General features: G+C 40.6%; 1 protein-coding gene across 7 annotated transcripts in view; it reads right to left on the bottom strand.

The window, feature by feature from the left end:
- Positions 1 to 265: 265 nt before the first annotated feature.
- NPNT (nephronectin) overlaps positions 266 to 21623 on the bottom strand; it is a 72613-nt gene continuing 51255 nt past the window's right edge. For 6 of the 7 annotated variants that reach the window (XM_082389070.1, XM_082389071.1, XM_082389072.1 and 3 more), the window contains 4 exons: positions 10400 to 10486; positions 9805 to 9903; positions 2292 to 2548; positions 266 to 897 (listed from right to left, as the gene is read on the bottom strand). In XM_082389070.1, coding sequence (XP_082245196.1) covers positions 787 to 897; positions 2292 to 2548; positions 9805 to 9903; positions 10400 to 10486 — 554 coding nt within the window. In that variant the 3' untranslated portion in view covers positions 266 to 786. The other variant, XM_082389073.1, reaches the window with a different exon arrangement.

The raw sequence follows: 21623 nt of genomic DNA, 5'->3' as shown, positions 1-21623 counted from the left end.
CCCTACAACCACAGACACCTCTTCCAATTTTCTCTTGCTGCCAATATAAGGTCATGGAACTGGATGCCATTCCACCATGTATTTTTTTAACTCGAGATCATAAGCTGCCTTTCCCTTGCAACTAGAGTCTGTAAATATTAGGAACACATAACTACTTAATACCAATAACACATTTACACAAAACACAGTACTAACGAGGGATTGCGTGCCCACTCTACATAATTGTCTTTAAAAGAAAAATACAGATAACAAGAATAAATGCATCTTGATATGCTACATCCCCTTCTTTTATAAAGCGAATGGCAGTAAAAGTCAGAGTTCAGGTCAGACCAGAACTACCAAGTAGAGAGGAGAAACCAATTTCACAAGCACATTGTACAACGCATCTTAGGGGAAGTCAATACTACTCGTGGTACAACACTGAACAGATAACAGAAAGGTCATTTGCACAGATTTCTTTTGAAAACTTCTCCTATAATTTGCTACAAGGAACACCTTGTAACCAGGATGAAGGACGGTATAGGTCACACACACTGAAGGCCTTCTTAAGAGACACAGGATGAAAGGTAACACCCAAAGATGGCTTTGCACACATCTACAGATGCCCCCCTGTATTTCAAGGAAGGTGTCACTGTTCACTGGGATTGCACAAAAGCAGGCCAGCAAGATGTGGGTCACCAACCAGACTTTCTCCTGACCCACTCTTCTCCTAGGCCTGATAAGAGGGAGGAGAGGACAGGAGGTGAAGACTGGAAAAAGAAAAGGGAGCAACACAGGGGTTCATTGCTAGTTCTGGAGTTGCTCGTGTTCTTCAGAGCAGTGGCCTTTTTTCAAGCTCACATCATCCAATCCAATCTCCCCAGTGTGACCACGCCTTTTTTCACCTTTGAAGATGACCTAGGGAGAGAAGGTACACACCGGTCAAGCCTCCTCTGCCCCTTTCCAATGCCTGCTCGTTTAGCAAAATAAAGACAAACTTTCCCCAAAACTAAATAGTAAACTTACTTAACAGAAGGAAAGACTAGAACAGAGTTGCCAGTGTCACTGAGGCTTGCCTTCTGGTGGAAACTTAAGTCATCAGTAAATCGTTAACCAGACCCCATTGCCCACAATCAGTTACTCTTTAAAAAGTCATTCTAAACAATAGACTACTTCCATTTAGGAATGATTATGAAGTGGACACTTTTGTCAAAGATTACCAAGGTCAGAAGTAAGGAGCATGATGGAATATAAAGGTGTAGAAATTAGGAGCCAAAGATCTGAAAGATCATAATCATGCAGCCTAGCTTAGATGTTTTCTAGTTCCTCCTCTGGGTTAATTTAATACAGTTTTGTTGCCTAAAATGGAACAGAATCAAACACCCTAATGCAAACACAGTGTTGTTTCACTTATGTAAAGACCAAAATCTTTCCTGTATTTTATCTAACAGAAACCTACGTTAGGATGTGAAACAACTTATTTTTATATTTCCAAACAATGTAAATATTAAGAAAAATTTTAAGAAAGAAAAACAGAGTAAAACAAAATCCAAGACTCTGATACAAGCTGTCTTCATGGAGTCTATTCTTTCTTTTAAAAAGTTTCTAGACACTACACCTATAGGTAGAGAGGCAGAATTTCCTAATAACTGTTTCATTAGGATCAACATAAAGAAGACACTTTTTCCAAATACATTCACTATTTCAGTGGGGTGTTACAGATCATTTTATTGCTACCTATGACTTGATTACTTAGGATAAAATTTATATATGCAATCAAAGCTTTTCCCACCACCTGTCCTGAATAGGATAATACTTTCCAAGCATAGTGTTCTGGTTCCCACCCAAGGCTGCTTAACTATGATCTCCGAGGCAAAGAGAAAACAAAGACTTTAAAGAAACATTCCCCCCCCCCCCAAACAAAAACCACTTTAGGGTAACTCATGGTGGTCAAAGTTCGAAGTACAAGGAGTTTAAGGAAAAGGAAAAGCAGGTACCCCGTCGCCACCCTTTGAAGTTTCTGTTAACTTTTTTTTTTCACTTTTTCAACTCCTACAATTTTTTTTTCATTAAAAATAGGGGCTATTCACCAGGGTGGGGAGAGTGACGGTGGTCAGAGGTTGCCATGAAGAATGTGTACGAAGGGGCAGAGGGGGTACAGAAAGAGGCAACGCATGGGATCACCACACCTGGCCAAGGCACAAGCCTTGCGCCTAAATTCAGGAAGAGACGGAGGCGTCCACCGCAGACCCCCGAGTTCTCCTCTGAAAGGAGAACCTCCCCGGTTCTGCCTCCCCGGCGGGTCTACTTACGCTCTTGACGTCAGCCCCTCGCAGGGCGATGCGCGTTTGCCTCCAGCTGTGGCCACCATTTCTTCCCCACAGGGCTGCTCCGTGGGCACCGTGTTTTCTCACCAACACCTGGAGCGTGCCGGCGTGCAGCCCCGTCACCTTGTGCCTGAACGACAGGCACAGGTCCCCCGAGTGCAGGAGGTGGCCGAGGGGGAGCAGCAGGCGAGCGGCCTTTGCCGCCGGGCCTTTGGCCGCCGAGACCGTCAGATACCGTCCACCTGCAGGGGGAGAGCAGGGCCGTGTGTGCGCGCGCCCAGGTCCCTGCCAGCGCGACGGCGGGGACGGGCATCGCCCTGCTCTTGTTTTAGTGAACTTCAGACGGTGCCAGTCATCAGGAAAGAATTCCAGATTCCCGAAGGAGGGAAATAGGACTTCGGCCCATGGCTGTCTTAAATTCTACGGTTTTGTATTTACAGAAAACACTTCACTCACAAGGAGTACAGATTATGCCAGGGACAGGCAATAAGTAGTCATCCTAACGCTATAAATATTTCCAGTTAAATATGATCAGACATACACAGGCATACACACATTCACCACCTCTTGACCCTCTTGCACCTAGAATCATAATGTCATGCTGGCTGGCTGGTGTGGTGGTGAAGTTACCAGGGAGAATTTTCTAGGTGGATTTTCTGTCTCCTGGCAGTGATTTAAAGGGGCACTAGATCTGTTTATTCTCTCCTCTCCCCTCTTTAAAAAAAAAAAAAAAAATCTCTAAAGCAGGGGTCCCCAACCCCCAAGCCACAGACCAGTACTGGTCCGTGGCCTGTTAGGAACCAGGCAGCACAGCAGGAGGTGAGCAGTGGGCAGGAAAGCAAAGCTTCATCTGTATTTACAGCCGCTCCCCACAGCTCGCATTACCGCCTGAGCTCTGCCTCCTGTCAGCATTATGGTGAGTTGTATCATTATTTCATTATATATTACAAAGTAATAATAATAGAAATAAAGGGCACAATAAATGTAATGAGCTTGAATCATCCCCAAACCATCCCCCCTTCCCCGGTCCGTGGAAAAACTGTCTTCCAAGAAACCGGTTCCTGGTGCCAAAAAGGTTGGGGACCAATGCTCTAAAGGGAGAAGGATCCTTTAAAAACGAGTTTGCTGTGCTTCTCATACCTGACCTCAAGAAGATGCAGAAGTGTTCTGGAAACCTGCCACATCTTCCTGGAGCATCAGTAATATTTGGAGGTAAGCAGTTTAAAAGATTTTTATATAAATACAAATCCATAACAATCTAATTAATATATAAATTTTCCATTACACATACATGAACACAAAATGTTAGTAAAATCTTTCCCTTTGGAAAGGTCGCTTTGATGATGTCCTTGGATCCCTAGGGCTCCAGAGTTTGCTTCCCTCTATTGTTAGAGGAATTGCAGTTAAGGGGGAAAAAAAAGTTTGAGCAGCAGTGACATGCGGGACGGTGCTTCTCAAGAGAGACGGAAAGTTGCAAATAGTAGTTTGAAACTCAGTCCAAGTACAAGTGACATTCCCCTCAGGCTGTTTTATTGCAGCCACCTGAAAAACACACTGTAGTCTCAACACTGACTTATCCATAGGAAAAATGTGGTTGGAATGCTGAACACCTGTAACTGTTTTGGTAGAAACCCCACTTATCTTTCATTGAAAAGCATTCCTTATGCTTAATCTGTACAAGACATGACAAGGTTTGGGATGTCCTATTCTTCAAGTGACTTCTCCTCTACCAAGTCTCCTCTGAGCCTTTAAAGGCCCGACTGGGTGAGCTGTGTGTACCTGTGAGGGCCAGGTTCTGTACGAGGGCTCTCCAGGGAGCATCTCATTTAACCTTGCTAACAAGCCCTTGAAGTGAACACTTATTAGCTTCTGCACCTGCAAAACAAGCCTAAGGCTTTGAGAGATGAAGTCACCCAAGGTGTCACCCAGCCAGTAGGCAGCAGAGTAACAGTTTAAGTTCAGAACTGCCTGAACCCCTATTCAGCACAGGAATCACTGGTTTACACGTTTCTCTCCCCCCGTCAAAGAGGGTCTCTTACAGTCAAAGAGACTGTGAACTCTTTGATGTCAGAGCCAACCTCTCTCCAAACCCCATTACACTCCTAGCGTATGGTAGGAGTTTAATACCATTTGTTAAATAAATGACGTTCCAAGAATATAGCAAAAAACAACAGAGAAATAGATCCTTGAGTCAGGTACTTGACTCACCAAAAACAAACACAGTTTTTTGTACTCCTTCCACCCCCGTCTTCCCCAATTAATCCAAACAATATTTTGAGCCAAAATATTTAGATGGATTTATAATGTCTCCCCGTTAGTCAGCTTTTTGAATCATCACAGGTATTTTGGTTAAGACTAAGATATAAGGTTATTACAGTTAACCTGCAAGTTTTAAGAAAACAAGGATTATCTTAAATCCCTGTGGAATGTATACTAATATCACTATGCCAGATGCTGCCTGCAGCAAGACAACCTAACAAAAACCAAGACATCCTAATAAAAGAGTCAAATAATCATTTTATATAGATATTTAAAACTCTATAAATGAGGTTACTATTGCGCTTCCCCTATAGGGCTACTCTGTGGCCACTAGGATTTTGTTTCTTTTTACCATGAAGAATTCTTTCCCTTTTTAATAAATGGAAGTATTACAAAGTTGGAACAGTAGCTAAGGGAAAAATTGATCTAGCACTCCAAATTACCTATTAAATAAAAATTTCACTTCTGATTCCAAAATACTGGTTTAAGTAAAAAATTACATTAAATATTTTCATGGATTCAGTTTAAAGCATCACAATATCTAAAGTTGTTTTTTGGTAAATAATAGATGCTGTAACACCTGCCAGATATATAGGTGATAAAATTTTAATTTCAAACATATATGAAATGATATCTGGACAGGGTTACTAACTGCAGCATTGTCTGAACTACCAAAAGGCTGGAAACAACTGAAACATCCCTCAATGGATGTCTGGTTAAATACGTTTAAAAAGTGATGGAGTAACCGCCATTCATTTAAGAATGAAGGTGTTCTGTATGCACTGATACAGAACAATCTTCGACAACAATGGCTAATACTATTTTAATGGTAACTCTGGGACAGGGACTGCTTTAAATGCTTTACATATGTTTACTAGACACTACTGATGACCCCATTTAAGTAACTTGCTCAAGATCAAAGCTCGTAAGTGGTGATGGTGGGTTTCAGCCCAGGCATTCTGGCTTCAAAGTCCACTCACGTTTTGTTTTGTTTTTTTTTTTTCCTTTGGCGTATAATTGCTTTACAATGTTGTGTTAGTTTCTGCTGTACAATGTAGTGAATCAGCTATATGTATACCTATATCCCCTCTCTCTTGGACCTCCCTCCCACCACCCCATCCCACCCATCTAGGTCGTCACAGAGCACCGAGCTGAGCTCCCTGTGTTATACAGCAGGTCCACACTCAGGTTAACTCTTAAGATAATATTGTTAAGTGGAAGAAGCAAGGTACAGAAGAGAGGGCTGTTGTGAGGAAAAATAGCTCTCTGGAAAGGTAACCAAGAAACTGGTTGCATCTGGGGAGGATGATGGGAGCCAGGGTTGGGAGGGAGCTTTTATTTTCACTGTTGATTTATTATTCCGTTTTCATGTATTTCAAAATAATGTTTCTTAATGCTGCAATAGACATAGTTGTACGTACACGCTGGCATATTTTATATTTAAACGAATTCCTTGTAGCTACCAGTAGCAGACAGAGTGCTGAGTCAGTTGAGATTAGGGTTCCAGGAAAAGGGCCCCAAGTTTAGCCTTGACACTACAGGAGAAGGGTGTGTGTTCAGGGCCACAGCTATAAGTCTGTAGCACATTATCACATCTGTCAGGAGCACAATTTTCCATTCCCTAGAGGATGGATTAATTTCACTATCTCGCAATTAAGTTTAAGACTGAATGAATGTGATAACAAAACCTAACGAGCACCAGGAAGGTGACTAGCAAATGCACTTATTTTGCAGCTGTTTCTCAAAGTTATAAGTTTGTTTAAGGGAGGGTTTTTTTAGAGATTTTAGCATATAAGAATATTTGCAAATCTGGATCTTGGATAAGCAATGCACAACATAAAAATCATATGTGGAAATCCAAACATATGTTCCTTTACAAATGGTAATAATCTAGATAGAATCACGCAAACAACTAGTTTGGTAGTTAGAATGATACACAAAAATAATTGATTAAATTGCTTATAGTCTTCTCTGGCCTTAACATGTGATACATACATAACCTCACCTGAACTTCCTAGAAGAAAATAGGCCCGGAAAGTAAGCTTCATTAGCATTCTCCATCTGAATATGTCAGAATCTGTATATGGTTAGAATTCCCCGACATATTCTAAAAAGCCCGCCTACGATTCCGCCCTGACATAAGCTATGCCCTCCTACCCCTTCTAACTAAATCTCTGCCATCTTTGGTCTTCCCATCCATTCTCCAAGCGAGAACCCTGCTCACTGAGCTCCTGGGATTACCTGGGACATTCCATTCTGAGTCAGAGGCTCCCAGAGCCGGTATAAGAGGCTTTCTAATCCACCCTTTGTCTAATTCTCAAAACAACATCTTCATACGTCACCCAGTCAAACATCTCCACCAACACAGAGCTCCCTGCTTCCGCGGCCGCCTGATTTCTCTTTAGACAGCTCTGACTATGGTGAAGTTCTGACAGGGAGCAAAAATCGATCCCCCTGTAGTTTTCACCTACTGATCCGACTTCTTATTCCCCTTGTGATCACAGAACAACTGAGATAGATGTTGTCGGTCTTGTATTTGAAAAGCTGCCCTGCTCCATTATTTCTTCTCCAGGCTAAACATTCTGGGTTCTTCACCTGTTTTTCTACAGGCTCTGAGACACCTCTCCATCCAGGTCATTCTCTTTTGAGTGACCTACCATTACCTCTATACTTCTCAGACTGGTAAGAACCTACCAAAGTGTATTTTCCATGCTGGAAAAAAATCCCTATTTCTATGGAGATGACCCAGCTTTTGGGCAGCAATGATACAGGGTTCACTCATATTGATTTATTACCCACAAAAAACTCTAAAAGTCTTTCACACTTTCTGCTAAAAGTCACATCTTCCCCCTCCTACAGCTGTGTAGGTGGTTTCTCGACCATGAGCTACACCACGTATTCATCCCCAGCAGATTTCACCCTCTTAAGTGTGACCCACTGATCTAATCTTCGGATGCTGTTCGTGTCAGCACACACAGTCGCGTTCTCCTCTGGCTTTACGTTATCCACAAATTGCTTAGTATGCCTTCAATATCCAGTTCATCCAAGTTGTTGGTAAAAACCTGGAGCGACCCCAGAAGAGCATCCTTGAGGGACCAGAGCCAATCACCAGGAGCTATCCAATCACCCAAGCGGCCACCACTTCCTTTCAACTTGTTCTGTATTATCACAGCCAAAGGACCATTTCAAACCTTTTTTTTGTCTACCACTCTGTCAATTCTCTTCTCATTTTTCTATTGGAGGGCAAGTGGATTTGGCGTCACAACAAATTTAAACATTTACATATGTGACGAATAATAGAAACTGTTGAAAAGTGCTAAATTGGTTCTAAAAGATAGTATCTAAGTTCTAAAGGTCAAATATTTTACATAGACTGTCTACAGAGAAGTGCAATGAATTCTTCTGACTTTAGCATGAATTATTCTCCCCAGTGTATACCTTACTTGAAAGAGTTATTCATTATGACCATGAACATTATTCACCGTTCTATCACACATGGTTGCTAAAGATCCTTCCTTCTGTAGCACACTACTCCAGGTCAGTGGTCACTCACATCTACAGGCCCGAGATCTGCTAATCGGATCATGCACACAACCAGGACACAGAGGCCAGACTGGGTAGTGAAAACCCCAGAATAATGCTGCAGATGTTCTGGGCACTGAACTGCTGAGATGGCTGCACAGGCAGTACAGAGAGGCCTGGATGGGAGGTCCATTCTTCAGCTCGGTGGCCTTAGGAAACTGATGTAACCTCGGGCCCTTTGTGAAACAAAAACAGTATTACCTGCTTCGCAGGGTAGATAAGAGGATTAGATAAAACTGAGATGATGAATGAGTCAGGACTGTAGTTGGTATTAAATAAACGTTGGTTTCTCTCTTATTCACAGTTATCTATGATATTAATAATAATGTGGTTTGGCTCAGGGTTAACCTTAAATAAGTGAGAGGGAGAACATGAAAGTGAGAATGAGAAGGCGTGTACCGGTGTGTGTGTGTGTGTGGGGGGGCATTAAAAATTATTTTATAGTTAAAAGAAATCTAAAAACTCCTTTGAGTTTGTTGGATACTCATTTTTTAAAAGCTTACCTCAAATTTTCATTTTTTTAATATCTCTAACATTTCAATATTAGGGGATCTAATGAATATATTTTTGCACTAATTAATTCTTTAATAACTTGCTACTCAACATGTGCATTAAGAATGAGCCCTAAAATTATCCCCAAGGAGCGTGTGAGAAATGCATCAAAATCTACATTTTAACAAGGCCTCCAGCTGACCTGTGTGCACACTGACCGTTGAGAAGAGCTGGTTTTAATAGAGCATATCCTCAAGTTAACTTTTACATGTTTTGTGCTCTATCTGGACACTTGGGATGGTATTTAGGAACTAGGCTTTTAAAAACAAGTAATATACTTTTTTTTCATGTCTTGTATCTTTCATTTCTAAGTCTAGAATCAGGAGTATAAAAAGGAAAAAAAGAAACCAAACTCCTCACCCTTCCATTAAGTTGGACTCACCCATATAAGATTTAACTACTAAAGGGAGGGTAAAAAGCCAACAATAATATGTAGCTTTGCTTCCTGAAATAAGACGACAAAACATATTGTAAGTTCTGAAACTTTATAGATTCATAGGAAGTGTGCAATTTAAAAGTCTTAATTTTCCAAGGGACTATATTTAAATCTCCCTTTCTTATAACATTTTCTTGTGGAATAAGTGGTGGTAATTTATAACTATTTTCTCCAGCATCCAAATTAGACTGAAAATTAGACTGTGAGAGATATTCACAACTTTGCAGGAATTTCCACTGTCTCCTTCTGCTACGTCTTAAAAAAGAAAGACATAATCAAGAAAACAACCACAGGCTACTATGATGGCTGCTGTACCACAATATTATTTTTATGCTTGGGAATGGGGCACTACACGTAACTTGAAAATTATATTTTAGAATGAGTCTATATGTTTTATATATACAAAGCTTTTTTTGAGAGAAATTAGCTGGCCTTTTAATAAACTGCTTGTCTACTTAAAATTCTAATTGATAGCTAACAAATTCAGATCACCTAAAAAAACAGAAGATGAATGCTGGACAAGCTTTCTTTATCTTCTCTATTAAGTAAACACAGAGCTGCGTTATGGTATCCTTGATTAGCAGAACTGGAGTCCTCAGATAGGATCCAACCGAAATGTGTACTGGTTAGATGAATCTGGTTAGATTCTGGTTAGATGAATGGTTTTACCTGCTGGATCCCTCACTGGTTCCCAGTGCAAGTCACTGTCTTTTTCTCGGATCCATCCACAAAGCCCATGGTCAAAATTACAACTGTGTATCAGAACACCTGCAAGGAAATAACCAGGAACATGAGTAGACCACAAACCCAACAGCTAATGACAAAAATGAATTTGTGAACTAGGGGTATCTGTACAAGTGTTCTCTCCTGTCTGCACTTAATTATCCCACCAGAATGTCTCTTCGTGAGATCGAAAGGAAATCATATGAATCCTTTTCTCAGCACAATTGTGTATCAGTGCTCAGCTGTAAAAATAGAACACACAATTGTTGCCAAATTATGACCTTCTTACATCATCACTTATAAAATATGATTTCCTCCTCAGCTTAAATGCTGCTTTTATATATATTTTTTTTAAAAAGATAATGATGGTTCACTGTTTTTGCTCAACTGATTTAACTACAGAGGAAACCAAGTGGTAAAAAAAAAAATGTATAATTTTCCCAGATGTAACCGAACAATCTACAATTTAAAAGTTATTTTAATGAAATGGAGGGAAAAAATAAAATGTCATTATAACGGTACTAAGAATATAGGGATCTACCTGGATCATCCTTTGCTTCATCATCTGCACTGACTCCTCTTTCAATTTCAAATATTTCAAACAAGTCATTTGAAGGCTGCCGTGGAACTACAAGAGAGAGATGCATTTTGTTTTGTTCTGATGAGGCATTGACAAAGAAGCATTACCTTTACCGATGGGGCAGGGGGAAAAGACCTAGGTATTTCACTCATCTGGAAGAATCCAAAATATTTAATCACATTTCACATGAAGATTCATGAAGTTTGTTCTGTAGAGATCTTATACTGTAACATTTATCTGGGTAGAATTTTAAAAAATGGGTTTCAAAAGTTTCTAAAATTCAACATAAAATACATTAAAAAGTCTTTATCTGGAAAATACATTTTAAAACAGCTACCAATTGCGAGCAAAATATCTCTATGAAATTCTAAAACTTGTCTATGAAAGATACATTATGAACTCTAAATTAAGGCTGTTTTAATGGAAAAAAAAATGCCCGTAATTGCAGCAAATGGTTTGACTTTCTAACCTAAAACATGGACTCCTCTCCAGTGAACCCTACGTATGCTATGGCTTCTGGGCTTAAGCAGGTTCCTTGGCTCCTTTAAGATCAAATCCAAACTCCAAATTGCACAGCATTCACAATCCACCCCCCAAAACACACAATACTGCCCAAATATGCCATTCATGTTCACGTCTCTGACCCCATCCCCAGCTTGGGATGCTCTTCTTCCTGGTAATTAACCAGCCAAACTTCCCCTCTCTGTTCAAGGGTCAGTGTAAATATCACTGCCTGGGTGAAAACTTTCACGTTCTAGGCGAATTCAAATCTTCCCCCTCGTACTCTGATGGCTCATGTTTACATGCCTCTATTACACTCTTTCCTAAAGAACTGCAGTTATTTACACACATGTGTGTCTCTCCCTCTGCTGGTCTCTGAGGTCCTGGAGGGCATCGATCATGTCTTACTCATGTGGCATTCCCAGGGCTTGACCTAGTGACAGGCACTCAATAAGTGTTTACTGAATGAATGGGAAGGTCTTGTCAGAAACCCACGTACTTTGTCAACCCTTTTCCTCAAATGAAACAAGTGGGACAGAGCTGAAAAATACACTTTAAAAAATGGATTCGTATAAATCATTATTTGCTCATTCATTCAATGTACATCTGATTGCCACCCATATGCCAAGCACTGGGGTAGGTCCCGAGGAGACAAGGTAAAAGGGTGAACAAGACCAACAAGGACCTGGCCCCTGTGGAGCTTGCATTCTAATGGGAGAGGCAAACATTAAACATGTAGATAAAAGAACACCACAGCTCTAAATTTGATGAAAACTAGGATGGAAAAACACCAGATGATATGAGGGAGAATAGCTTGGTTGGTAGTGGGGAGTGTGTGAGAACGTTGGTGGCAGTGGAGGGGAATTCTTGGCTAAAGATCAGGGAATCCTCCCTTTTCTTTGCCAGAACTTAAATTAGCTCTATTTTTATAAGGCAGGGAGTAAAAGATGTAGAACACCAAGGAACACACATCAGTCAAAACGGTTCTCTTTCATTAATGTTCCAATTATTTTTAGCAGTAATTTTTTAAATTAAGTAAACGAACCCATAATATTTGCACTGATATTTTGAGCTTACTGCTTTTGAAGTTTTTCCTTTTTGTTGCAAAAGTCCAAACAGTGAACCCCTTCCTCTTCCACTCCCCCCACTCACATATACCCCTCTACACACAGCCTGAGAAAGATGGAAGAAGAGAAGCGGGTCAACGGACAAGATCTGGGGACACAGCCTGATCCCAGGTGCCCTGGGAGAGGCAAACGGCCGCCCTCTTTTACACTCAGATGACTGACAGCAATGGCATCCAATTCCAGCTTTCCTTTCCTCACTTGGAGCTCTGAGAGGGAGACCGCCTCTTATTTACTAGAAATATTACAGAGTTGTAGGCATACATGCTTCATTTCTCATGACAGAGAAAGTTAAAAACACACACACACACACACACACACACACACAACTCTATAGAACAACACTTTTTTGTTCCCTTCTCTTGTTGTAACTTATAGAAATCATCTCTGGATTGTAATAGTTCAAATCTTACAGTGCCATATTTTAGGGGCATTATGTTGGTTTGTCAGCACCCTTTTCTCCAAGTGAAGGATGGTCAAATGGTAAATGGAGTCTTGGTGCAGAGGGAGAGGATCCTAGAAAGGTTTCCTGGCACAGGGACCTGTTTTATAAAAGGAGATCAAGGACGTCTTCTCTGAGCAAGCACCATTCAGTCTGAGAGGGAAAGAACATGGAACCATCCAGGCAAAAGCAAAGTGCTGGAGTGGGGGAAGACGGAGTATTTCAGGCAGTAAGTACAAAGATAGCGCTCGGGAACATTAGAGAAAGGCGTTCACAGTGTCTGGAGGATGCTCAGAAACGAAGAAAGTGGGATGGGAGGAGGTTAAAAGGAAGGAATGAGACCACACGTTTGGAAAACAGTCACCCAGAAAATCAGTTATCTAACAACTTGCAAAGTGCCAGATGGTTATTGGTATTTTAGGCACTTGGTTTCCAAGAACCTTTTAATTTAGCAGTGGACGATCATGCACACCTTCATTGCAATTCACTGGGAAACATGCCAAGGAATTTAGACCTGAAATGCTCAGCAGCTATTAGTTCTTACAATTTTGTGTGCTCCAGTCTGTAGCTCTGCCCAAGCACTGAACGAATCCTCCTTCCTTACACATACCAGTATGCATTGGTAAGCATCCCACTGAAATGTCGAGAGAAGGTTCACTACTCACTCCCTAGTATGTTTTACAGTTTATATAAAAATATTAAGTGAAATAATTTCCACTATGTACAAGAGAAACAGATGAACAAACAAAAAAAACCAGACTAGAAAAAACAGTGATAAGAAATACACTCCCACACTTCACACTTATATGGTCGATTAACAAGACAAAGGAACCAAGAATATACAATGGGGAAAGGGCAGTCTCCTCAATAAATAATGTTGGGAAAACTGGACAGCCACATGCAAAAGAATGAAACGGGATCATTTTCTTACATTACACACAAAAAAATGACAGAATGGGCTAAAGACTTGAACGTAAGACTTGAAATCATAAAACCCGTAGAATAAAAACCATAGGCGTTACGCTCCTTAACGCTGGCCTTGGAGATGATTTTTTTAGATCTGACGCCGAAAGCAAAATAAATAAGTGGGACTACATCAAACTAAAAACCTTCTGCGCAGGAAAGGAAATGATCGACAAAAATGAATGGGAGGAAGTATTTGCAGATCATTTATCTGATAAGGAGTTAATATCCAAAATATATAAAGAACTCATACAACTCCATAGGAAAACAACCAATCTGATTTAAAAAAATGGGAGGATCTGAAGAGAGATTTTTCCGAAGAAGATATACTAAAAGTGCATGAAAAGGCACTCATCATCACTAATCACCAGGGAAATGCACATCAAAACCACGATGAGATAGCACCTCACATCTATTAGAATGGCTACTATCAAAAAGACAGTGGGCCCCGGAACAACACGACTGTGAACTGTACGGGTCCACGCTTACGCATATGGGTACTTTTCACTGAACACGTGCAACACAGACCCACCACACCGTCCGCAGCTGGTTGACTCCGCCATACGATATGGAACCTTGGATGGGGCGGGCCAAATGTAAAGTTATACGCAGATTTTCAACTGTGCAAAGGGTCAGTACTGCAACCCCTGAATTGTTCAAGGGTTGACTGCCCAGGAAATAACAGATGGTTATTTGCATGCGGAGAAAAGGGAACTGTCATGCACTGTTGGTGGGGATAGGAATTTGAAAACGTTATGGAGAGTCCTCAAAAAATTAAAAATAGAACTACTGCGTAATACAGCCATTCCACTCTTGGGTGTGTATCTGAAGAAAGTGAACACGCTAATTTGAAAAGATACATGCACCCCTGTGTTCACTGCATTGTTTACAACAGCCAAGACATGGAAACAACCTAAGTTCCCATCAATAGATGAATGCGAAAAGAAGCGGTCGTATATATATACACACAATTAAATGTTCCTCAGCCATAAAAAAGAATGAAATCCTGCCATTTGTAACAACATGGATGGATCCTGAGGGTATTATGCTAAGGGTATTATTATGTCAGACAGAAAAAGACAAATACTGTATGATCTCACTTATATGTGGCATCTAAAAAAAAAAAAAGCTCATAGAACAACAGATTGGTGGCCGCCAGAGGCAGGAGGTAGGAGGTGAATGAAATGGGTGAAGGGGGTCAAAGGGTACAAACTTCCAGTTATAAGTAAATCATGAGGACGTATAATGTATGCATGGTGACTGTAGTTAATAATACTGTGTTGCATATTTGAAAGTTACTAAGAGAGCAAATCTTAAAAGTTTCCAATCACAAGAAAAAAAAAATTTATAACTATGTTTGGTGACAAGCGTTAACTAGACTTATTGTGGTGATCATTTTGTAACATATGCAAATATGGAATCATATTGTACACCTAAACCGATGTAATGTTATATGTCCATATACATCAATAATAATAATAAAGAAATACACCAATATGCTAATAGAAGTAGTCTGAGTACTGGAAATAAAAGTAATGTTTTATCATTTATTGGTTTGTCTTTTGTAATTCTGTATTTTTTAAGATTGTTTATAAAAAGGATTTCTATTATGAAAAAAAAAAGTACCTAAAACATTGAAAGAAAAGAGAGTTCTGTCAGAGTATATACACAGTCTCCTACCCCATAGCAGCTATATGTCTGTTATTTGTATTTTGATTGCTTAAAGAGAACTTTGAATAGTCTTGATACCTGTTATTAAATGTGAGGCTATGAAATTGAGATGTATTTGTGAAATTCAAACATATTCTTTGATTCAGTGCAGAAAATGCTAATTAAAATACATGACTAGCCTTATCTAAAAATAGAATTACAACCGGGAGAGATGCTAACACACACACACACACACACACACACACACACAAACACACATATATATTTATATTTATAAAGACAAACACATATCTGATATTTTCTGTAGTTGGACCATTAATCCTTAGAATCAGAATGGTGTAATTTTAGAGATTAGAAAAGGATACGAGAAATGCTAACAACACAATTCCTCTACCGTCTGTCTGTCCATCCTCCCTCCCTCTAGTCCATCCACTTATTAATGCTCTCAATCAAGAAACTGACCATCCACTGAGTACGAGGCACTAGGCTCACTTTTGTGAAGCAATGAGCGTACTCTTTCCTTCATGGGATCTACATTCTAGAGGTGAAGACAGGCATCTGACAATCTCCCATGTAATGGATGCTTTAGAGGAGAACTAGAGGATGCTATGTGAGCCTTGGTGGTGAGGGGGAGACGGGGGGCTGTCTAAGCTAGCCCAGGAGGAAGGTGCATGAAAATCCCTGAGAGGTGCTGCTTACACCGCGACCTGAAGGATGAGTCACTGTGAGCTAGCGCCCTAGAGAGTGAACGGGTGTGAACTCAAACATCATTCTAGGTGTAGAGCTCACACGGGGAGAGGGAGGGAGAGGGAAGGAGGGAACCAAATGAAGCTGGAGATGCAGGCAGACTCCGCAGGGCCTTTTAAAGCTCTGTAAATATTGTGGACTTTATTCTGGCGGAAACTGGAAGTCTCAAGGATTCTAACAGAGGAGCGCCAAGATCAGGTACATCATTCTGGCTGGAGCACAGAGAACGAACAGGAGGGAGGAGGGAGTGGCTGTCAGAGGGCAGTTATGACCGAAATTAACATTAAAAAAAAGAATGTTCATATACTCTTTAGAAGATTTATTTCCTAAACATTTTTCTTCCATTAGTTAACGTTTCATCCACCAAGACGTATGTCTTATAATCTTCCGCATGAACTAAAACATAGGGAACGTACAGGCACTGAAGCGAGCAGACAGCCGGATAAAAACGTGGTTGGCGGGGGCTCAGGGGCCCAGTACGTTCCTAGCGGCTGGGGAACCCCGGAGCCCTGGAGCCTGTGAGAAGAACTGGCCACACAGATAAGCAAGAAACTTCTTAAAAGGAACTCCATCCCAGAACATTCTATTAAATATATTTTCCCCAGGGATATAATATTAATCTATAGCCTGCGTTCATGAATGAAGTTTCCCAAAGAGTCGACTGCATATTTTTACCAAAAAGCATTAAAAGTAAGCACAGTGAAGTAAATGTAAATATTATCACACACACCTACCACTGCCAGACTTCCTCCAAACAGTAACTACTATAGCAGAATGTAAGCACAATTTATTAAAGGTAGGTTTGCTAATTCTGTTTCTGTTCTAGGGTGGCTCCCATGACATTACCCAGGCCAGTTCTGGCATTTGTTGTTGGACTAAAAGATGAAAGATAACACGGTCTTAAATTCTTTCTATGCTTAGGGATTTAGTTCATCTGAAGAGAATGGTATGTATGTAACTTCCCTAATATTCTGAAGGCTCTTTCTGGTGGCGAAATGTAGAGATGACAGAGTGGGGATGAGTGGCAAGGGTTTTAAGAGGCCACCTCTTGCATCTCCCCTCCACACCGCTTTCTCTTCTCCTCCTCTCCCTCTGCCCCCCTCCCTTTTCTCCTCTGCCCCTTTTCTTCCCTCTCCAGATGAAGCACATACACATTATAGCTTTAAATTACCAGAGAGAAGCAATAAAAAGATTGGAAAAGAGAGTCTGACATTTCCTTAACTACGTCAGAGAAAATTCCCAGCCATCTACTGATTACTAGCAAAAAGCAAAAGGCTGCTGCGCTCCACAGAAATAAGCCCTTGTGTGCTAAAGCTTTCACTGCGTAGGAAAAATCCAAAAAGTTCAAAAGACACCTTTGGACTGAGAGTACAGAGCACAACTGGGAAAAATTAAGTCTCTAGTGAAAGGTGGAACATACACCCAGCTAACAATAATGAGCCCCAATGTGTGACTCTCCTCTCTCTCTTCTAATAAAGTTTCAGAACAACTTGAAGTACTGCCTGCAGCAATTTCTAAGTGTGGCCATAAAGGTGATGACTCAACTTTTCTAGATCAGGAGATCATTTGACAGCGAACGTGGAGGGACAGAAGAAGGGAGGAGGTGAGAGAGGGGATGCAGGGGGGAGGCAAGAGATGGCATCTTAGACCCCTTGTCTTTCATCCCCACTCTGTCATCTCTAAAGATCCCTGGGTTTTGCCACCAGAACCGTTTTTATCCCCTTGCCCTCTTCTAAGCCAAAGGAAGTCAGAAGGTTAGGCGTTGTCAGGACTGAGTCCGAGCGCTGGAACAGAACGCAGGCGGTGCCATAGCCGACTATTTGACTACAGTATAGCTGCTTGGGTGAGTGTGGCACGAACACCCCCGAGGTGACACAGAAGCCCACCTACTGTGGGGGACAGGGGTCAATGCTCTCAAGCCAAATGAATCACTTTAGAGGAAGAAAGGAAGCTTTTATTTCTGATATTTATCAGACCCATCATGTATGTTTCTCATCTAGACAGATCCATCTCTGAAAAGGCTGTTGTTACTATTCGCTGGGTAGAGAAGTTGAGGTGATGCTGTCTCTGATTAAACATCACAACTGTTCAATTAGGTACCGTAAACACCTAAATAAAACCGGATGTTCCAATTATTTGGTCGTAAGTAAAGGGTCTATGAAATAGCAGCTTTCTATTTTCATTTTCTCTGCTCCCCTAATAGCTCATACTTGCACATCAATTTGTTTCTAAAGGATCTGGTTAGCCAAAAATAACATTTAAAATATTGTGAACATTAAAACTGTAATGAACCATAATAAAAAGCATCAGAAAAATATAAACTCAAAACCAGAACACAAAATAGGGCTGTGTTTTTATGAGTTAAGTAGGAAATGTTATCATTACCATATCAATGAATTCAACAACATCAACAGAAGTAGTATAGCTATTGTGTATTGAGTTCTTATTCTACGCCAAGCACTCTCTCACCTAATTTTCACAACAGCCCAATGTAGTAGATACTATTATTATCACCACTTACGGATGAGGAAACAAAGTCATAGGAAGATTTAGTAACATGCCCCACATCTCAGAGTGGCTATGGCACAATACTTTTCATTACAACTCTATACAAAAATGTGCATAAAACTCAACAAAAAATCTGATTTCTGACTTTGGTCACGTTCACCAAGAACTCAATTTATACTTTCCGGAAAGAGCTATTTTTTTCTTTACCAGCCATCATAGGATCCAATTAAAATATACATAAAATGCCTTGAAAACTTTCAGAATTCACAGCACCAGAATCTGACCTACAAGCAGTCCTTCAAAACACTCGCTGAAATTTCATCTTCAGGGAGATGTCAGGCATCTTCTCAGGGTCTCTCTAGGCCTTATGGTTTACTAGGAAGCAAACTAGTTTGAAGACCTGTTCACCCCTCAGCAGAAACAATCTTTCTACTCATCACCACATAGAATCAGAAAAGATCATATTTCCATGACTAAGAACAATGTGATCACACCAGCCAGACTCCGTAAAATCCGTAAAAGGGAAATGAGAGAAAAAACCTGTGGACAGCAGGCAGCAAAGCAGCAATCGTTAAAGTGCAAACAGTTTTGTTCTTACTGGTGGTGCTTGGAATTTCAACACATTCTCATGAACATCACAGCAACAATGAGTCTGGTTTTCTGATACGGCCACTGGTGAGAGCACCTGCTACGTATTACAATGTACTCTATAATCTTTACTCTGCAACACTTTGTTTCTTTATATGACCCAGATGCTATATGCTATATTTTAGGCACAATTTTAAACAACCCACATCTGGCTAATTCTGTCTCCATTCAAGACATGGCTCTGCTGGGTTGGAGCTGCGATTATGGTTGAGAGAGCCCTACTCTTCAATGTACTCAGCAGATCAGCAGTGTTACTTACTTCTGAGCTTGTTAAAAATGCAGAATCTCAGGCCCTAACCTAGACCCACTGAATCAAAGTTTTCATTTTAACAAAGTCTCTGTGTGACCTGTACACACACTAAAGACTGAGACGTACTTCCCTAGAAAGTCCGATTTAGTAAATTGGTGGTAGGCATTAGGCATCTACATTTTCAATAAGCACCCTAGGTTATTCTGGTTCAACTGGGCTTCTGATAACACTTTGAGAAAAATCTACTTCCTGATCCAAGTGCTATTATATTCCTTACAGAGCTTCCTAGCTAAAACTGGACAGATCTGACGTGCTCAATTGTAAAGACATTTTGAAAGGTTAAAAATAAGTTAAAACTTTGAATGAATTTTTAAAAACCAGTAAGTTCTAAATAAAGTTAACATGATTCACAATCAGAATCCCCCTGGGGTACTTTTTCAAAGCACACGACTCAACTCTCCTGCTGGGAGAGCGGGATTCCATTACCCCTGGCCCTTCTCCTAAAGATTGACTACTACAATAAATTACTGTGACCAGTGACAGTGGGAATGGAAAGATTAAAAATCACTGCATGAGGATAACACAAAGACAATGAAAATCACCCCAAATATCAACAACTGGATAGATCCATGGTTACTATTCTGGTCTTTTTTCTTCCAGACTTTTATATTCATCCAGACATACGAAGACGTGTATTTTACACGTAATTGGGATCAAATGGTATGCACAGTTTTGTATATTCTTTTCACTTAACATTTTTATAACCTAGGTACTTTCCCAAGTCATTAAACATTTTTTAAAAAAAAACATTACTTCATACTATTTCATGGTATTGCTAGACTGGAATTGCATTTTCCCCTAACGTCCTTTACTTTGGATTCTACATAATGTTTTTCTTATGTTCTCTGCTCTGGGGTACCTCCTACCTGCTCTTACACTAGATTTTTATCTTTGGTGTTCACTTGGTCTCCAACTTTTTAGCAATCCCCTACAGCATACCTCTGGTGTCCAGACAGGCAGCCCACCAGTTAAATCTGCCTTTCTTGCTCTAAGTCTGCCCAGCACTTTTCTGCTCTCCCCTCTCTCCCAGGCTCTTCCAGAGTCCAAGATCAACCCACTGGTCTCAGAAACCATGCAAATGAGAGCTAATGGTAGAAGGCTGTTCGATTTGTGGAGCATGGTCTCTATAATTCTGAGTTCAGCCCAGCCTGATCTGAAGTGGGTTACAATAAACTCTAATCCCAACAGTTAAATAAACCCAGTTAAATCCACTCAGGAAATGACGCACATTATATACCTCTCCAAGAGATTCACAGTGACCATTAGCATATTGAAAAGTCCCACACTTAACAAACCTATTTAAGTGGCTAAACCAAGGGTCTCTTAAATTTATTTGACCTCAGAACTTTTTTAGGCATACACTTGCATAATATTCCAGAGAACTAATGTTCTATGAAACACACTTTGAGAAGCATTGGTCTGTCCCATTAGTGAAGGAACAAGAATTTCATGCTATATCAGGTAACTTTAGTGTTGCTCAAATCATGTCTATAGGGCTAGCCCTGCAAATACATCTGGTTATAATTCTGTTCACACAATCTGAAAAACCTAGGGCTCCTCAAGTTAAAATTATTTTTAAAACACATGTTTAATATTTCATATCATACATAAAAAGTTATTTCCTTAATCATGTATTCTTTAAATGCTCCTGGGACTTCCCTGGTGGTGCAGTGGTTAAGAATCTGCCTGCCAATTAAGGGAACATGGGTTTGAGCCCTGGTCTGGGAAGATCCCACGTGCTGAGGAGCAACTAAGCCCGTGCGCCACAAGTACTGAGCCTGCGCTCTAGAGCCTGTGAGCCACATCTACTGAGCCCATGCGCCACAACTACTGAGCCCACATGCTCTAGGGCCTGTGAGCCACAACTACTGAGCCCGTGCGCCGCAACTACTGAACCCGCACGCCATGACTACTGAAGCCCGTGATCCGCAACAAGAGAAGCCACCGCAAGAGAAGCCCGCGCACGGCAACGAAGAGTAGCCTCCACTCGTTGCAACTAGAGAAAGCCCGCGCACAGCAATGAAGACCCAGTGCGGCCAAAAATAAATAAAATAAATAATAAAAGTACAACAGAAAAATTATTTGAGCTAGTTTCAGGAGCTAGGAAGTATATACTTTGAAACATTATCTCTAAATTAACATTGTTTTCCTTCTCACTAACTTTGACTTTTCAGATTTAATAATCCACTGAATAGAACATCAATCTCCAAAAAGGAAGGGAGGAAAGGGAGAAAGAGAGAAAAAGATGGTGGAAGCACAATTAAAAACCTC

This window comes from Balaenoptera borealis (genome assembly GCF_965194805.1).
Source record: "Balaenoptera borealis genome assembly, chromosome: 4".
Taxonomy (NCBI): Eukaryota; Metazoa; Chordata; class Mammalia; order Artiodactyla; family Balaenopteridae; genus Balaenoptera; species Balaenoptera borealis.
This window is presented reverse-complemented; position numbering and strand designations above follow the sequence as displayed.